General features: G+C 48.0%; 1 protein-coding gene across 20 annotated transcripts in view; it reads right to left on the bottom strand.

Moving 5' to 3' along the window:
* PPP1R21 (protein phosphatase 1 regulatory subunit 21) overlaps positions 1–20,578 on the bottom strand; it is a 118,665-nt gene that overhangs the window by 23,715 nt on the left and 74,372 nt on the right. For 5 of the 20 annotated variants that reach the window (XM_078602630.1, XM_078602634.1, XM_078602631.1 and 2 more), the window contains 6 exons: positions 18,770–18,862; positions 18,407–18,534; positions 11,280–11,432; positions 8,887–8,979; positions 6,835–7,095; positions 5,122–5,181 (listed from right to left, as the gene is read on the bottom strand). In XM_078602630.1, the coding sequence (XP_078458756.1) occupies positions 5,122–5,181; positions 6,835–7,095; positions 8,887–8,979; positions 11,280–11,432; positions 18,407–18,534; positions 18,770–18,862 (788 nt within the window). Of the gene's footprint in view, positions 1–47; positions 4,308–5,121; positions 5,182–6,834; positions 7,096–8,886; positions 8,980–11,279; positions 11,433–18,406; positions 18,535–18,769; positions 18,863–20,578 lie in introns of those variants that run through there. The other 15 variants (XM_078602637.1, XM_078602638.1, XM_078602645.1 and 12 more) reach the window with 15 other exon arrangements.

Raw genomic sequence — 20,578 nt, 5'->3', positions numbered from 1 at the left:
TATTTTGGTGGACACTGGCACGTCTGCCACCATCATTTCCGATGTCATTTTTCATTTTTTGTCTATTCCCATGTCACGAATCTGCCGGGTTAATGACGCGTGTGTGGCTGCAAATGGGGGTAGCATGGGTATTTTCGGGCAAGTCCATGTACGCATTGCTATCGGTAATATTGCGGCCAAAGGACCTGTGTTGATTTCTCGCTCACTGGCCATCCCATGCCTATTAGGCACCAATTTCTTGCGCCGCATGCCACTTAAGATACTGGTCGACCAGGATTGTTTAGAAATGCCAGGGGGTCGTAGGATGTCGTTCCTGCCTTCCCTGCTGGCCCGTTCGCCCCCGGGTAACGCAATTAACACCATAGTGGCTGCCACGGTAGAGATTCTGTCAGGCTCGCAAATGCTTATACCGCTGCGTTACCGAAAACCTTTTCATGCTAAGGACGGTGCGACGGGTGTGCTATTATCCCTGTCCAATTCGGTGGCTAAATCCTTTTCCTTGGTAGCGGCTCAAACGATCGTGCGGCCGGGTCAGGCCCCGTTCATACAGGTGTTGAATGGGGGCCCGGACCCGGTCGTTGTTCCGGTTGGATCGGTATTGGCTCACGCCACTACCGATTTCGCCAGCTTTGACGGAAAGCCGCAAATTAAAACACCCACCGATGGACCGCCACACGATCGTTCACAGGAACGGTGGATCGCAGACTTGTGCGGGGAAAATTCATCTTTGTCAAACACGCAAAGGACAGCTTTGCAGTCATTGTTATTACAGTATGCTGACGTTTTTAGTAAAAATGATTTGGATCTCGGCCATACCTCGCTTTTGTCGCACCATATTGACACCGGTGCGATGCCTCCGATTTGTATGCACCCGCATCGCATGAGTCCTGCTGAAAGGGAACACGTGCGCGGCGCGGTAGATGACATGTTGGCGGCGGATATTATTTCACCGTCCAACAGTCCTTGGGGCGCACCGGTGGTACTGGTTAAGAAGAAAGATGGTGGAATGCGATTTTGTGTAGATTTCCGGCGGTTGAATAAGATATCCGTGGCGGATGCATACTACCACGGATGGACGACTCATTGGACGCTTTATCAGGGGAAAATTTCTTCTCCACCCTCGATCTGTCGTCGGGCTTTTGGCAGCTTCCCCTCGATGACGTGTCGAAACCAAAGACGGCGTTCCGCACGTCACAAGGCCTCTTTGAGTTTAACCGCTTACCTATGGGCTTGAATGCGGCACCGGCGACGTTCCAACGCTTGATGGAACTGGTACTGGCGGGACTGCAGTGGGAGACATGCCTCATATATTTAGACGATATCATCGTTTTCAGCCGCACGTTCCAGGAACACCTCCAACGCCTGGAGACTGTCTTTCAGAGGATGCGTTCGGCGGACCTAAAATTTAAACCAAATAAATGCCACCTTTTGCAACACTCCGTCCGATACTTGGGTCACATCGTCAGTTCGGACGGCGTGTCCACTGACCCGCAGAAAACGGAATGTGTCCGAGAGTGGCCCACACCCACTTCGGTGGGCGACGTTCGGCGCTTTATTGGGTTTGCATCCTACTATCGCCGGTTCGTTAAGAACTTTGCGACACTGGCTAAACCACTGCATGTTCTGACGGGGAAAACTCAGAGGTTTAAATGGGGTCCGGAGGAGGAACGCTCTTTTCACTCGCTTCGGGACCACCTCGCCACGGCGCCTACGCTCGACTACCCAGACTTTTCCCAGCCGTTCATCCTTGACACGGATGATAGCGATATCGGCATCGGGGCCGTTCTGTCGCAACGTAAAGATGGAGTCGAACGAGTGGTTGCATACGGCAGCAGGGTTCTGTCCCCGGCCGAGACACGATATTGCGTGACGAGGCGGGAACTTTTGGCGATCGTACATTTTGTCCGGCTGTTCCGGCCGTACCTGTATGGAAGGAAATTCCTCGTTCGCACTGATCACACAGCTTTGCAACACTCATTAAAATTGGACCAACCATCAGGCCAATTGGCTCGGTGGTTGGAATTGTTACAGGAATTTTCCTTCGATATCACGTACCGCAAGGGTGCTCGCCATGCCAACGCGGACGCGCTCTCCAGGTTGCCACCCATTCCTCCATGCGCCTGTCCGAGGGGTATGCACCACTGTGCAGCGCTGCCTACCTCGCCCTGTCCGGTCATAGGAAACTAATCGGGAAACCGAGAGCTCATTTTGCGGGATGGAAATGACAGATGTTCCGGGGCCGGGCGGGACTATTGATGTGTACCGATGGATTGTCTGACCGATCACGCCTGGTCGTGCCTACATCCCTTCGCCATGACCTGCTCCGCACTCTGCAAGCTGACAAATTAATGCACCTCGGCGTGCAGAAGACTTTGGCCGCAATGCAGAAAGATTTTTTTTGGCCCGGCATGACAGCAGACGTTAGCGACTTTGTCCGGTCATGCCATGATTGTGCAAAGAGGAAACCGCCTCGGAAACATTATGTGCCGCCACTACGTTCGATTGAGGTTTCCCGTATCAACGAACTAGTCGCTCTGGACATCCTGGGGCCGTTCCCTCCATCGGCTAGGGGCAACAAATACCTTCTGGTTGGGGTAGAATATTTTTCTCGATGGCCTATGGCCTGGCCTCTGCCTGACCAAACGGCCGCGTCCATCACTGATGCTTTCTTGAATGGTTATGTCATGGATAAAGGAGCACCCGAAAGGCTGCTCACAGATCAGGGACGTAACTTCTCCTCCAAATTGCTCAAGGATGTTTGCGATGCGCTGGGCACAAAGAAAATCCGCACTTCCCCTTACCATCCGCAAACGGATGGCATGGTGGAACGATTTAACCGCACCCTTTCGGCTATGCTTTGTCACACGGTGAGTGAAAAACAGACCGATTGGGACTTGCACATACCGGGCATCTTAGCGGCATACCGCATGGTTCTGCACACGTCCACGGGATATTCGCCATTTTTCCTGATGTATGGCCGTGAGAATGTACCCCCCATTGATGTGCGACTGGGTACGCCGAGTAAACAACCGTCCCTTTCCTTGCCTGATCACGTACGGGACTCGCTTGAACGGTTTACAGAGGCGCGAGAGGCCGCTAGGTGTGCGACGGCCTGTACGCAGGCAAGGAACGAGAGGTATGCGCGTCGATCGCGTACTCATATGCCCTGGTCGGTGGGCGATCTGGCATGGCTCCACTGCCCTCAGGTGCCAGTGGGCACGTCCCCTAAACTGCACAGGTCTTGGCGGGGGCCTGTGACGCTGGTGGACATTTGGAACCTACAGAGTGTTCGCGTCCAGTACGGAAAACGTCGTTGGTACGTCCATTCGTCGCGACTTAAACCCTACGTTGACCCGCGTGCCGACCCCTCATCTACACTTGATGACCTGCCGGGGTCTGCTGTGCCGAATGTGCCACTTGCGTCGCCCGTTGATCCTCAGCGGGGCTGTGTTGTGCCCCCCGCAGATGAAGAGGTTTTGAGGGATGATGAGACCCCCGCCGTCCCTCCTCCAACGGGACCTACCCCGGATACGACCGAAACTGAACATTCTTCTTCTTCTCCACGCCAACCACCTGCAGATCCGGCGGCAAGGCGACCATGCGCAGGAAGCGAAGAGGGTCCCGCGTCGCGTACGCGGTCGAAATCTCTTCCGTTTCGATAGCATTGATTGCCTTGCAGTCCTTTCCCTGTTGTTACCGCGCTACAGGGGCGCCCTAATGTGTGTCTGTTGTTCATGGGTGATTTTAATTTTGTTTTTTTCGGCGCATAGACGCCTGTTTCACCCCTTTACTTGTTAATGCGTCTTGGACGCCCTAATAATCAACTTTATTGGATCGGCTTGTCACCCTTTTCCCAGCCGAGAAGGCTGACTATTACACCGGGGGGGGGGGGGGGTGATGTAATAAGAGCATATGTCCGGCTCACATGGTGATCGGCTCTGCCGGTCCTGTTTTACAGCCAATGGGGGGAGAGCCTGGGAGCATGGCCCTGGCGTGATCGAGGGGTGCCAGCTAGGGTGATTGGTTCTGCTGGTTTTGGCCTCAGCCAATGGGAAGTCAGGGGCGTGGTCCCAGGAGTTGATGGGGAATCTAGAAGATTCGGCGCAGGCTACCAAGGATTGGCTGGAGCGTACCACGTGACCCAGGCATTAAATAAGGGGAGAGATGAACGACACGTGGTCAGACGAAGAACGAAGGAAGAGAGGGGCCACGCGCGAGCGGGGCTCCGAGTGCCACGTGGCGGTGCGTCTCTTGTGGTCTGTCTGCCCACTTCCCGTTGCCTGCCAGCAGCGGGGAGTACTTGTGAACTGGAATAAATAAAAGGACCGATTCCACAAGTCGTCTCCAAGAGTATTATTACAAATGTATGGTACCTTTTTGCCAATGTCAACAATGATGAAAACATTTGAATAGGTTTTACCCTTGATTTGAAGCTTTCGTGACTGCAGGAATCCATACTCTTTGGTTCCTTTGGTAAAGTCACGTAGGTATAAAATAAAATAGATCACGACGTTTCGGGCGCAACACAACTTCAACCGAGATGATGGGTACAATCTGAGCAATCATTGGAAGGACGTTATTAACCAGGTAAAGTCTGAACTGACTGTGATGTTTCCATCCTACCTACCTATGTCAGCTGTTATTTCATGCTAATCTCTCACATTAACATAGCCACTTCCGTGCCCAGTTACATGCTAATTCCTCACATTAACATCATGCTAATCTCTCACATTATCATAGCTACTTCCTTGCCCAGTTACATGCTAATTTCTCACATTAACATCACTAGACCCAGCCACTTCTTTATGAAGTGCTTTCCCACCTGATGACAGACGCTTGTGTTGCGCCCTAAACGTCGTGATCTATTTTATTTTATACCTACGTGACTTTACCGAAAGAACCAAGGAGTATAGGTTTTACCCTTTCCGACAATAATGCAGGTGGAGTTAAGATGTTCAAATGCAGACTTGATGCCTTGCAAAAAGGTATCTATTTGGTATTTGAACATCTTAACACAATACCTGCATGATTTCTAGAAAGGGTAAAAACCTATTCTAATTTTTTCGCACGTCATTTTTTATACTGCCAAAAAGGTATCACATGGACACGACAGCTACCCACCGGTTCCTCCGCCTCTGAGCTTGACAGCCGGCCGAGCTGCGGAGACAAAGGCAAGAGTGTCTTAAGAGACACAAGGTGGCCATGTCAGCATACTCGTCAAAGAGGTTATTATTGCCATAGTTCAACTCCAGACGCAAGATGCCTGGCGATTTCATTTATTTGAGGGTACTGCTAATGTGAAGAAGATGCATGGGATGATTTGTGGCGTTTGTTTGCTCAATGAAAGCTTGGGTCACTGTGTCAGCATCATAACCCAAATTCTACATCTCCCAAATAGTGAAATCGTTATTTTTCTCTTATACATCAGCAACTAAACCAATCATCCGCTATTCATTTGCTAGCATCTTCTTGGTTCTTTCGGTAAAGTCACGTAGAAGGGAAATAATAAAATAATAAAAATAAAACATAATAAAATAATAAAAATAAAACATAATAAAATAATTCTCACGACGTTTCCCTTCTACGTGACTTTACCGAAAGAACCAAGAAGATGAATCTCTGCAGTCACGAAAGCTTTAAATCGACATTTGCTACCAATTCAGTTAATCATCGACTCAAGTCCGCTACTAACACTGGTCAACAAAAAAAAATGTTTTTCTGGCCTGGACTTTTGCAGCTGTTTTAGACTAATTTCAGGGTGCTGATTCCAAATCTGATCTCAGATTTGCTCTATCACATCTCATTTTTATGCTATCGGCATACCCCATTTTCATTGATTTTACCCGAAATTAACTCTGTCACTTATGATTGCAAGTTATTGCGAGTCAGTCACTGCTTTAGTGTTAAAATATGGTGCTGTATTTTTAGGATAGTGTGTTTATAATATAATCTTATGTAGATATCCACATTTATTTAATATTTTTCTTCTGCAGTTTTTATTGAAAATGCAATATTTGATATCTCAAAAACCTGATGTGATATACAAAAACTGATGCCAGATTTGGAATCAGCACCCCAAAATTACATTAAAAACCCGTTGGAATACCTTATGCCAGAAAACGTGTGTTGACCAGTGTAATTCATCCACTCTTTTAGCAACAGATCCCTTCTGGTTCTAGCAATCACGAATGTGCATAGTCATTTAGTTGCCCAGTTTAGCGAACCGTTAAGCTTTGCAGCTGCATAATGGATGCCAAGGTAGCGAGATGTTAATTATCTCACCTGGTATACAGGTCGTGGGTTCGATCCTGACACTGACGCCTGTAAATTTGGAGTTTACGTGTTACTCTCTGACCATGGTCACATGGATTTTTCTCCGGGTCCTCCGGTTTTTCCCTCCACATTTAGAATCAATATCACGCTTTTAGAGTATTTGGCTGCTCGAAATGTCCACATGATGATAAGCCACTTCATTGAGCTATGGTTTGTGGCCAGGTCACTTCTGCAAAAGAGCTATACAGTTCATTGGGCCTTACCTGGTAAAATAACAATAGTTGAATAGTTTAATCATGCCCGAGGAGAGGGCAGAGGGTCGTTTATAACCTGGTCAATTCTGCACAGGTACATATGGGGCTTTTACCCTTTGCGCATGTTTCATTTCTCTTCTTAATTCATCTCTTTTCTCTCATATCTCTTTGGAGAACTGTTGCTTCTGAAAACATCTCTCTCCCACAGCTTCCTTCATTGCTCTAGCACACCGTGTTATATATTAAGACGAGTGGCTCTCACACTGCTTTTGCTGGTTTCGCTGCGTTCGGCTCGCCGCACACTCACCGGCGTGCTGGCGCCAGCACCGACGTACTGTGCCACTGCATCTCGCATGTTCCCCTCCTGCGCTGTCGCTGCCTCCTGCCCCTCACCGCTACCGCCGCTACCACCGGCACTGACTTGGCTCAGTGCCACGTGCAAGCGCGTCTCCAGCTGGCGGCAGCGTGCTGTCTCCTTCTCAAACCGCGCCTGCGCCAGCTGCGTCTCGAGTAACCAGTGCTCCTTCTCCTGCTCCAGCCGCAGCAGCTTCTCCTGGGTCTGTAACACCTGCAGCAGCAGCAACAGAAGTAGCAGCAGAACAGGAACAGCCTGGTTCAGCACTGCTACAGCACAGCCAATGCAGATGTAGAGGGGACAGACAGGGGTAACAGGAGAAGACCTGGAATAATAACACGTGACACAGCTACCAGCACAGGCTGTAACGAGTGCTTGACACACTGCGGTGATCCTGCATGGATTACCGACCGTAATCAGAATTATGGCACAAGCAAGTGCTCGCACCGACACAATGGAAGTGTGGATTGTAGTCGGTGATATAGCGAATGCAATCGCTCGACGCAATGCAATCCACAATATATATTTTGCGCGCTCATGCACCGGACCGTTGCTGCGTGCGTTGTCCACACATGAACCACAGCTCGAAATATCCACGGCAAAACGAGGTGCCTGCGTGGTGCCCCAGGTGCCTTTGCAGGTTGCCTGCTCCTGCCGTTTTCCGTCACGTGATAGGCAGCCCGTTGGCGGGAATCGCAACGCATCGTGGGGCACGCGCTTCTGTGGGCACATCCCCTCACCACAGCCTATTGTACACAGCAGGCTGAGAGGGAGCAGTGATGCCAAGGCGTCAGCCAAGGCAATTTCCGAGGCGACATGCAGCACCACCTTACGACCCATGGCAATTCAGTAGCTGGGACTGTCTTTCCCGTCTGTCAGAATGAGGGGGGAGACTTTTGCATTCAGAATCAAAATATTCATCATGGAGGAGGAATTCGATGAGCTATTAAGCTCTTTTTCACAGATGTCCAGTGGGGGACGGGTAAGAACCTCATAATGACAAACAAATAATACAAAAACACGCTATTACAACTTTCCATACCGTGCCCTGACTCCGAGGTGACATAAAGAAACATGCGTGGCAGTCGGCGAAGCGAGTGTTTGGTGCACCTCGTGGGATTATAAATTACTCATACAGGAACCACGAGTCACATTATATTTAATTCATCATTTCCAACGCACGGAAATATATTTTTTACGAAACTTTACCATAGACTCAGCGCGATAGAAAATATAAACATGTGAAGAGGAGCAGAGACAGCGAGAGGGTTGTTACATTCTAACACGCAGGCTGTCGTGACCAATATGGTAGTTCCATCCTTGCTAGTCTGGAGGCTATGAGTACGTAAAAAAGTAACACAGCACTTTATCCCACCTGGCATAACAGATGACCGAACACAGGACGTGGCAAAGAGCCTGGCATAGCACAGTGAGTACTTCGTACAATGGGTAGATGGTTGACTGAGTAATGAACAAGTAGTCAATGATTTATTAGTGAGTAATGAATGATTAAGTAGCAATTGAGTGGTAGTCGATTGGGTGGTGAGTGAGTGTTTTAACAAGTAGTGAGTGCTTGAGTGCTTTAGCGAGTTGTAAGTGGAAGAGCGAAGGACCAGTGGGTGAGTATGGGGTTAAGTGAATAGTGAGTAGTAACCATTGAATGAGTGAGTAGTTGAGTAGTGAATTAGGGGTGAGTAGTGAATTAGGGGATCGGTGAGTCGTGAGCAAGTGGTAGGCATATGAGTGAGCAAGTGGTGAGTATCATGTTAGATTGAGTGACTGATTTAACAAGTACTGAGTGGTTGAGATTGGTGGGTGAAAAGTGGGTGAATGAGTAGTTTTGTTCGTGGTTCAGTGACTGGTGAGTGATTAAGTGCATTATTGGTGTGAATAGTAAGTGAGCGTGAGTGATTGGTTGAATTATTGGTGGATGGGTGAGTAGTGACAGAGTAGTGGATGCGAAGTGAGCAATGATTGGTAGTGAGTGAGGAGCGAGTGAGTTACCTGTTGAGCCAGGCCTTCACGGCTCTCGGTGGAGCTAAGTAGCACCGCCCGGTTAGCCATAGCCTCCTCATACGGCACCGAGTCCGGGGGCGACTACACAAAGACAAAGATCCCCCGTATAGCCTTAATGGACTGTTGGGGCAAGTGCGGTTAGCGAGTAGCACCTATGAAGGTCGGCGCAACACACGAGGGGGTGGGTGGCCAGCAACACGCCCGGCCGCCTTTGTCTCCCCAGTGGCGATGTTTACACACCACACCAGGTGCTTATTTGAGCCCGAGTGTTGCCCACACACGCACATGCGCAGTGCTTTTTTTTTCAGTCACAGAGTTCTTTTGGTTGGGTCCCGAGGAGATGCCTTGTGAATGCTTATCAACAGGACATAGGAAATGCTCGTCGTGCCTCAGTGGGTGCCATCCTGGATCAGGTCAGGGGGGAGGAGGAGTAGAGGGGTGCTTGAACTGGGATTATGTAGAGCAGTGCACGTTTCCTCAAGCTCAATTTTGATTGGGCGATTACATTTGGTTGGGGGAGTGATAATAATCGGCAACCCCGATCACACATGGTTGATGTAAAATATGTTCGGCACGACTCTTGTAAAAAATAAAATAACTGGCTGTATGAACGTGAGTAAGGCATGTATAAAAACACATCTCAGCAAGCTCATTAACAGAACTGACCTACAGTAGAAATGTACGTATTGAGCGGTCTCTTCCCGTGTCTCACTAAGAGGAGGCTCTGCTGCTGTTGGAGGCTCTGCTGCTGAACCTGGAGTGTGCTACTAAGAGGTGGGGGGCCCTACCATCAGCTCTACCAAAACCAAGGACCTGCCTGGGTATTCTGTGGAATCAAACACTGCACCCCCTCAACTCCCCAAGAGTTATGGAGAGAGTAGAGATATTTCCATACCTTGGCAGTGTACTTATGACCAGCTGCGGTTTGCCAGCGGAAGTCTTACTCCGAATCAGTCGGGCGGCATTACCTTTTCATTAGCTATGTCATGTTGTGGGGAAGCTACCTGGTCTGTCCCTCCACACAAAGTTTCGGGTCTTCTCGGCCAGTCAGGCCCTCCTTTCTCGATGCTTGCAAAACGTGGACCCGTCCAATGGAACATCTGTGATAGTTAGAAACATTCAGGCTGGCCTGCCTATGATTCATCCTCGGTTTAACCAGACTGTATTGTGGGAGCTACACAAATTCTTGAAAGATTTGGACACAGTCCCATTGGTGAGCTCCTCCGGTAAGCAAGGCTGCATTGGCTGGGGCATGTAGGCTGTGTTCCCAGTCACCGCATGCCCAAAACTGTTTTTGTTCAGTCGCACAGAGGGAGCTACATGGGTGCAGCACAGACTGGAAAAGAGAAGGGCGGATGTGGTACAGGAGCACTGGCGGAGCCAGTGGGGGGGGGGGGTGGCACATGCCCCCCCAATTGATCCCATCAAAATCCTGAATTTCGATTGGATCATTGGGGTTTATTAGTAATAAATCGGCATTTTGCGACTCCCACTGCTACTGTGTAGCATATTATTATGTAGGGACTCTATGCGATGATAGGAAAATAGTCTGAGTCCATAAATGGCAATAAGTAATGGCAAAGCAGTTATATGTGGCTCACAGAATTGTGCACAGATGCATATACAATACACGACTTCCCTGAAGGCAAACACCTTCAGCAAGCGCGATGCCGATCACACATGGTTAGAATTCGACCCTTGATCAATGGCTGCGCCATCGCCGTGCACGCGTCGAATAAAAATCAAGGAACAAGTCCTTACTGACTAACAACTCCTATAATTTTACATTGCTGGAGGGGTTGCCCCCCACTACCTGAAAATCCTGGCTCCGCCATTGTACAGGAGGATATGGAGTTGACTAGACTTGCTAATTAATTGGTACCAGCGGTGTCAAGATCGGCTTCTGTAGAGGAGGCTCATGAAGGACGCTACTGGGCAGTTGGAGTTAGTCGCCCTCCAATAACAGCGGAGGGCAGAAGAGCAAGACTCACAACTAAGAGCATAGTGCCGGGTGGATAAAACACAGCAAGTTGGCACAGAAGGAACATAGGTGGGGCATCAGCCAGTCATCTCAGTCAGTCAACCCATGGCACCTGGGTCTGTCCCATGATCTCCCGCCAGCAACCCTTCGACACATCACATGGTGACAAAGTGCAGCTCGCCTAAGTTTAACTAAATTGTGGGTGGAGCAGTCACACTGTGAGAGCTGGATGATTGATTGATTGTAACTGGTTGGATTGGTCTACCTAGGTACTAGGTCGAGTGGTCTCTCCGTGAGTGGAGCGAACGTCTCGCCGATTCTGATTCTGTGTTGGAGGAAGCGAGCAAGCAGTCTCATTGTGCAAGGAGCACACTGGCTGTGGTCTAGCGGTGGTGATCACCTGTTGGATGGTGAACATGTACTGTGCCGCTTTCCACCGGTACTTGGCCACGCATCGCGCTGCTTCAGCGCCACCGGCCACCCCCCGCCAGCCAAAGGCGGAGCTGGGGGCTACTGACAGGAAGTCCAGGCTGGCAGCGAAAAACTCGGCAATCTGTTCAGCACAGCACACCGTACCACAGCACACTATACCACAGTACACTGTACCACAGCCCATTGTAACACAGCACACCGTACCACAGCACATTATACCACAGTACACTATACCATAGCCCATCATCACCCCCTCCCCCATTACCCTGGCTGCATCGATCACATCCAGCCCTTTATAAATCCACTGCTTCATTATGCCTCCCCATGCCGTGTCAGTCAGGAGTTGTTTGACCATACTTTATCAAAGCTGGTCAGTGTGGGTTTTTTGTGGGAGGGAAGCCCAGGCAGGTTCCAAATATAATTCGCCACCGATGTTAGCTATGGCCAGGAATCGGAAATCGCATCGCGATGTTCACAGCGCGGCGCATTGACTGCTGCACGATTGCTCCACTCCACACTTACCGTGGCCATGACGGCTGCTGCTATTCCCCTTTAAAACGCTGCGTAAATCCTAACTGCATTGTGATTGAATTTAACAGACCATAATGTTGCTGATGTGTTCCAAAGCATCTGGAAGAGTAACAGCATCCCCAAGGACTAGACAAAAGACCTAATCGTGAGACTCTCCAAAAAGGGAGAGCTTGGAAACTGCGACAACTGGCGAGGAATTACACTCCTCTCGCTTCTTAGCAAGGTCTTCTGCAAAATGCCGTTCAACAGGATTAACAGTCCCCTTGACCAGACCCTGCAGAAAGAAAAAGCCGGCTTTAGGAAAGGCAGAGGCTGCATGGACCACATATTCACTCTACGCAATATCACAGAACAGTGCCTGGAATAAAAAGCCCCACTATACCTCAAATTCATCAATTTTAAGAAAGCTTTCCATAGCATACACAGAGACAGTCTTTGGCATTCCACTAAAACTCATTGAGCTGATCAAGAGTTTCAATGAAGAATTTGAATGTGCAATCCTGGTCAACAACACTACCTCAGGCTTGATCCCCGTCACGTCGGGGGTACGCCAATATGCATCCTTTCACCAATTCTCTTCCTGGTTACCATTGACTGGGTTATGAGCAGGGACGTGAGGTCAGAGGAGCCAAGGGAGGCAGTGCCTCACCTTTCATACTCCAATGAAAATAGCTGTTACGAAAAGTAAAAAAAAAGAATAATCAAATAAAATAAATATTAAGATTTTTCCACTGATCTGTGTTATAAATGTCCTTTCTGTATGATTCCAATCATTTTTATAGTCAAAATCGCCAAATGTGCGGAGCTCCGCTGCAAATACAGGAATAGATGAGAGGTGAGGCAGTAACGAGCTCAGCCTCCCCTCTGATTGCGCAACCCCTCAATAACTGGATGGAGCGCGGGTAATAAGCGTGTGCCTGTTACGATCTCAGTATGTCACCGATGTAATGTTTGTAGACCCCTTCATTTCATGTCCTCGCCTTCCATACTCCAGGTAACTTATTTCACGTATGTGTATAAAGATATTTAGGCTCGCTGGTCTCGTCATGAAACTGCAATGAAAAAGCAGCAGGGGAAGCAGCCTCACTGAGGGGGACGTGTCTGACACGCCCCCCTCAGTGAGGACATGCCCCCTTAGTGAGGCCACGCCCCCTCCGTTAAGCCACGCCCCCTCAGTGTGTAAATCTGGTTCTGACACTAGCCAGTGCCTCCCCAGCCATTGACCTCACCGCACGTCACTAGTTATGAGATGTACCACAAGAGACTTCCCAAGGGGAATCCAATGGACCCCCTGCTCAGTGCTCGAAGATCTTGATTTCACAGATGACATAGCTCTGCTCTCTTCTCAACAAACCCATACGCAGGAGAAAACAACTCGGTTTAGCCAGTTTGCTGATCAACTAGGCCTGCAAATAAATATAGAAAAGACCCAAGAGATGAAAATCAACTAAACAACAACAAATACTACAATCAAGGGCAACTCACTGGAACAGGTTGAAACATTTACATACCTTGGCACTGTCATAAGCAAAGAAAACTCCACCTCAAAAGACATCAAGTCCAGACTAAAAAAATTAACCCGTAAAAACAAAGTTTTTCACTATAAATCCTCTATATGCGTGGCATCGGTTTTATTTTATTATTCATTTCTGTTTTTCTTGAGTAAGAGTTTCATTTTTATCACATTGGTATTTTAAATTAAATATGAAAAAAAAAAGTTCCTAAAAAGTGGAAAATTTAGGAAAAAAATTTTCACGAAAATAAATTGTCACGCACGAGTCTGTGTGCAAAATGTCAGCTCAATTGGATCACGGGAAGTGGGTTAAAAAACGACCGAAAGATTTGCACGGTCGTAAGCGCGCGAGCAAGCAAGCAAGCAAGTGAACTTAATATAAAGGATTTAAAAAGGCAAGACACACTGTCTTCCAACATAAATATTTGGAAGTCTCGCCAATACAGTTTAAAGACAAAGGTACGAATCTATAATAGCAAAGTAAAATCAGGACTGAGATACAATAGTGCAAGTTGGAGAACCACCAAGATAGACATGAACTCCCTATCAACCTTCTACAACAACTACCTGAGGAAAATCTGTCACATCTTCTGGCCAAACAAGATTTCAACCCAGGACCTGTATATAAAAACCAATAAAAAATGTGTAAGTTGGGACAATAGAACCGAGTTCATAGCGAAAACCACCCTACAGTGGACACCACAAGGGAACAAAACCACAGGGCAGGCCGAAGACCATCTGGCGACGCACCGTTCCAGACCAACTAAAGACCATGGGCCTGTCTTGGGGTGAAGCAGAGAAGGCTGCTAAATTGTGGCGTTATACTCCACAGGGAGCGAAGAGGAGTAAGTAATGTTGCTGACGAGACAAACTCTGGAGTAAAACCACTTCAGAATTTGCATGCTTAAACAAATGCTGCTGTAACGCATGAGCCCTGGAGGTTCAACAATTGAGGTACACAAAATAATGTTTTATATACTGTAAATCAGAGCCTTGTTTCATATATTTAATTTCCCACAAGTCACGACAATGGCAAATAATGCTGTACAATGCAGCACATGCAATCTACTCATGATACAGTTTTTTGCAATACACGTTCCTTCGGAGTGGACAGGTAGGAACTTGGTTGGACAGATCATTCGTGCACGACAGATAGACAAATAATCCCTGGTGGGCAGTGTGGAACCTGTTGTTCCTACCTGTATAAGTGTAGTGTATCGTGTCGTGTATAGTGTAGTGTGTAGGTTAAACGTTGAGTTTTATAAGGGCACCACGGGGTGACCAGCCCATCCCCACCCAGCCCCACCCCTCCCACGCCCCACCCTCCCCACCCAGTCCCTCATCACCCAGCCCCTCCCCACCCAGCCCCTCCCCACTGTTGTATATATGCCCCTTTTTTCAAAAATGTATATTAAGAATAATTCTGCCAATATTTTTTTGTTGTTCACATAGTCACTCGGAAGCGAAACAACGAACCCCCCCCCCCCTTCGCAATCAGCTGCAGTGACACGCTCGCAACAAAAGGCCGGAGACGAACCATAAAAGATAATAAGCCCCTCCTCGTACAAAGGACAGAGAGAGGGGGGTGTTGTAACACGGACTTCAAAGCTGTGCTCACAAGCAGGACGGCGAAAAGCGAACAGATGGGTTTTGTGGGCTATTTTAATTAACAAAGTTCCAAAACTTAGTGACCAAGATTAAGTGAACATTATCGATCCTCACACTCACTCCAATTAAAAACCAGGCTACAATCCACACCAGTGGATCATGACTCCTCATTTATTAATTCAATACTAATGTTATTGTTACCTTCAATAATTCTCTACACGACCTGATCAAAAAAAAAATAATAATAATTATGGCAGTCAGGGTCCTTCCTAAGCCAAAACGAATTCTCTAACCTCGGGATATAATAATAATTCTAAACAAACCAAATAATTATTACGAATAGTAGACAAAGGGTCATCTAGAATAATTAAAGGTGAAACAAGTCAGTCATACCTAACCAAGATGTAATGTACTCCATAGGAAGAGAGCCTCACAACCGCCTTTGTCTTCCCGCAGCACGGATAGCAAGATTTGCACACACAAGGAAAAAACATCTCTCCATAAAGAAAATCAAACCCCGACGGAAATACTGTGAACCCGGCTACAACATACCTTGAATCACTTATAATATTACTAGTAATTTTGATTGTAAGAAGTAAAGTGAGTCTCATTTTAACTTCCAAACAAAAAACGGAAAAACTTGGAAGGTTGTGAGAGACAGTAACGCCCAGAGCGAGGGAAGTGGCTCTCACAATTTTTTTTATTGCAGGTTGGGCATCTGTGTTCCATGGATGAAAAGATGGCTTGGGGGAGGAGATGTAACAGATGTCTCAATAAAAAACATGCACACACACACACATACCACTCCCCACAGCCAGCGACATCAAAAAAAGTTGGGCTTTTGTGAACAGAGAGAGGGGAGGGAGTTTCACGTTCTCTTGGTTTAAGCACAAACGCACATCACGCAACTCAGTCTTGTTTCAGTCTTGCGACACAGCTTTGCGAGAAAGACTTGCGAGGGAGTTTTGGCGGAGGCTTGCCGGCAGGCACCGACACCAACCATGGGTGTCATGCCTCGAGGAGAGATGGGACGAGAGGTCGTTAGGGGCTGAGTTCGGTATGAGCCGACAGAGTTGCGCTGACGAGCAATCAGCTGCGAGGAAGGGTAGAAACGCAAACCGTTGACCAAGCCTTCCACCAAGGAACGAAAGCCTCGTTCATCGCCACAAAGCATCGGGCGCCACCGGGGGCCACCGGGCACCACCGAGCGCCACCGACCGAAGGGTGTCAGCCATCAGCGGACAAGTGGCGAGCGTCCTGTCGACCCGTCATCCAACAGGGGAAAGAGCCTGACCGGCCGCCCGTGAGGAAGAGGAGAGCGCCATCGAATGTGCCGTGTGTTCGACCACACACCGACCTGCACCAGCTGGGAACCAAGACATCCAGCAGCTGACGAGCTGCGCGCGCTATCTGACGACGGAATCGCCGAGCGCCACGAGCCTCTTCAAAGACAGCATCGTGCCGACGCCGCTCATCCAGCAGTGGAGAGAGAGAGCCAAAGGCTCACTGCAGACACGCCCGCGCGAGGGAGCAGGGCGTGAAGCCGCTGTTTGTATGCCCCTCCCCCACCCACAAGCTCACGACACAGCGCCCGGCATTCGCTTAAAACAATAATTTATCAAGGGGACAATACACACGCACATACACGAGAATCACTAACTGGCCGTGAAGGCATCGTGACTCATCGAGTGATAAGAATACGTCGTTTATAAGTGCCTTAGTCGTTTTTTGAAATTTTGTTTTATTTAGTTTTTTTTATCGCATAAATTACGAATAGATTCATCAATGTAAACTAAACTTTTGAAACCTTCGTCATGAATCTACACGCTCACAGAGAGAGAATATCGTGTCAAATCTGTTTCTTTGTCATAGAACCTGATCCACGAATTAATTAAAGCTTAGCCAGAGATACGAATCTCCCATAAAGAGGACACGCACGGCGTCGCACACCATTGTTCCAAGACATTTCGTTAAATATATAATCTTGCTGATTAATCTATTGCCGTATACTTTGCCTTCGGGATACAATAGTTTGCTCATCGCCTTTCATATGAATATCATTGCATGCATGTTTAAGGACTTTTCCTGTCGCCAGATATGCTCGTGTTACGCGGTGGAATAATTGTATGTGCGGTTGGAGACCTAACATAAACACACTAAGAGATAATTAATGTTTAAGCAAGAATAATTGTTTTATCCCCATTGATACTACTCTGTGCAGCGAAGCTAAGCTTAATTATCATAAATGCCCGCATTAACATAATCGCAAACATTTGCATAAACAAATACGCATATCTTAGCATAATTTATGCACATAATTAAATAAATATTATTCTTCCTGAGATTTACACATTTTCCAAATCTTAATTTTATTTTTATTATTTTTTTTTATAAAATTTTCATAACCCGACATATACAACACCACCCAGCCCCACCCTCCCCACCCACCCCCTCCCCACCCTCCCCTCTCCACCCAGCCCCACCCCTCTCACCCCCCACCCTCCCCTCCCCATATGCACGACAGACAGACAAATAATCCCTGGTGGGCAGTGTGGAACCTGTTGTTCCTACCTGTATAAGTGTAGTGTATCGTGTCGTGTATAGTGTAGTGTGTAGGTTAAACGTTGAGTTTTATAAGGGCACCACGGGGTGACCAGCCCCTCCCCACCCAGCCCCACCCCTCCCACGCCCCACCCTCCCCACCCAGTCCCTCATCACCCAGCCCCTCCCCACCCAGCCCCTCCCCACTGTTGTATATATGCCCCTTTTTCCAAAAATGTATATTAAGAATAATTCTGCCAATATTTTTTTGTTGTTCACATAGTCACTCGGAAGCGCAAACAACGAACCCCCCCCCCTTCGCAATCAGCTGCAGTGACACGCTCGCAACAAAAGGCCGGAGACGAACCATAAAAGATTATTGAGCTCAAGTCTTAATAATAGCGACTTCGACCTGCCAAGAATTGTTAATCTTTGGGTAGACTTGGCCCTCCCTCAAGGGATTGTGGAATTTCTCCGAGAGGCCCTGGGGCCATCAATGGAGATGAACACCAACCCACGCTCGTTTGTACCGGGAGACACTTTGTTGAAGTTGTCATCCAATGGTCTTTCACTGAATTTTGAGGTTAGGCCACGTCATCATCTTGAGAACCCTCCACCATCCCGCATAGCCAAATAAATTAAACTCTCGTGCTTGCGTTTAACTCGACAATTATTAATTCTCTCAGCTCACCAGTAAGTTGAAGAGCAAATAAAAAAAATCGAATGTAGCAATTAGACAGATTTTGCCAGATCACATGGTCCAAACCCAGAAAGATCAACGATGAATCACATGAGCTGCAACTTTCGTCATCCAACGTTGCGCAACCTCACTGTCTACTGCTATCTTCCCCGGTGTCTCTGTAAGCCCAGGCGGCCGCTATAGTGCTGGACAGGCGGCGCACCTTGCCAGTGGTGCAGGCGAGGGCGACGAGGGATGAGAGGAGACACTCGTTAGTGGAGCGCAGCTTGTGGCTTGAAGTGGGCAGTTCGTGCTCCAAGCTCACCTTGGCGCCATAGTGCTTAGAGATCCCTGTGTGTGTGTGCATGCAGGCAGGCAAACCGTGCAGACACAACGGTAAACGACACGACCTGAAAGGCAACGAGCGCGGTCCTCATCGTGTGTCTACACGTGCCCAGACCGTGTGTCCCATAGACTCATCCGCGAGCATTCTTGGAACAATTAATAATGACAGCGCGGTGCTTTACGTGGGCCACCATGTAAGACCCCGTGACACGGCACGGTGGGTCACGCATCGCGCTCTTACCCTGGGCAGCGCGGTGCAGGCTGTGCAGGGCGGCTCCGAGCTGTGTGTGCACTGCACCGTGGTTGTCAGGGTGCATCTCCTGAGGCCTCGTTCCTTAGCATGGAGGGAGGCAAGAGGCGACATTAAATGGCCAATTCGTTACATGCGAAAGTGCTTGGCGCATTATAAACAAAACACTGCCACAATTCGACTTTACGAATTAATTATTTGCTTGGCATTAAGGGCGCATTGTAATGTGGTTTGTTTTTTGGTTGTTTTCCTCTTAATTTTATTTGGTTCATTGTTGTCATTGCTTTCATGTTACTGCTTGTGTCATACTGGTGATAATGCCGATTTGGCTTGAGACCTCCTTTGCCCAACCAGAGCAGGTGATGAGCACACTGCCCAAATATGGAAACTTCTCCACTCTCTGCACAACTGCCCCATCACTCATAGTGAGGGGAGCGTTTGAGGACATAAAATACCCTGGTAGGTGCTTTGTTTTTGTGGAGCTGATGGTAAGACACCATCTCCTTAGTAGCATGCTCCAGGTTCCGCAGTAGCACCTCCAACTCCTTCTCGGAGTTGGCAGAAATCACAAGATCATCCGCATACGTAATATGGTTGACCAAAAGGGAGCCATCCCTTGACCGCACCCGGACACAAAATGGCTCTGACACCCGGTCACACAACTTTATCTGGGCCTGCCCACCATCATGAAGGTCCTTAATCATTGTGAGCAGACGGTCTGGTACTCCAAAAAGAGGAAGAATAACTCATAACCCTAGCCTATTGATATCATAGGCTTTTACCAGGTCAATAACACAGACATGTAGGTCCTGTTGAAATTCACTCTGACATATACAAATACAAAGAACCCCCGTATAGCCTTAACAGACTGTGGGCTAAGTGCTGTTAGTGAGCACTGATGAAGGCTGGCACATTACATGATGGAGTGGGTGGCCACCATCACACCCAGCCGCCTTTGTCTCCCCAGTGGCGATGTTTACACATCACACCAGGTACTCATTTGAGACCGAGTCGATCTAGGGGAGGCCCAGGACCAATTCAGATAATAGCCACTGGTGTTGGCCGTGAGCAGGAATCGAAGTCCGGTTGCCTTGTTCATAGCACAGCGTGCTACCCACAACACTACCGCTTCCCATTATGATTGATACACACACAAACACTCTTTCTCTTACAGAAAGTAACACAACTGAACGTAACACAACCTAACAATTACATACATGCACTCTCAACACACCTCACACAAATACACAAAGAATCACACTCGCATCGCTTTATAAAAAACACAAATAATATTACTGTACAAACGACCTCAGCCGCAGAAGAACTTAACCCGTTGAGTGATTATGTCACAGTGGCCATGTTGCATTTGGGCTTTCACAGCAGCCATTTTGCATAGGTCTTTTACGGCAGCCATATTACATAGGGCTTTCACAATTGCTGCCCGGTGGATTTCACATGCTTTTTCTGTACTCGGGCCCATAGTCTGTTGAGTTTTCACCTGGTTAAATAAAATAAATGTGTAGAATCCTAAGGACGTGTAGGGTTTCCATAAACCAATTAGATAATATATTAATTCCTGAAGGGAAATCACCAATGTGATTATTAACACTGGTATCAACTAGATGGAGTGGTGCTAGGGCCGTGCACCTTTCAAATACATTTTTATATCAACTCAGTCCATCATCATCATCCCCCTGGAGTCAATGTAATGTGCATTATCACTTTGTAGAAAGCCAACAGCCCTTTACTTATGGTTAGGCTGCTTCCCACTTTCCAGGGAAGGAGCAATGAATCAGTGAA

The sequence above is a fragment of the Lampetra planeri genome, chromosome 18 (assembly GCF_965212315.1).
Source record: "Lampetra planeri chromosome 18, kcLamPlan1.2.h2, whole genome shotgun sequence".
NCBI lineage: Eukaryota > Metazoa > Chordata > Hyperoartia > Petromyzontiformes > Petromyzontidae > Lampetra > Lampetra planeri.
This window is presented reverse-complemented; position numbering and strand designations above follow the sequence as displayed.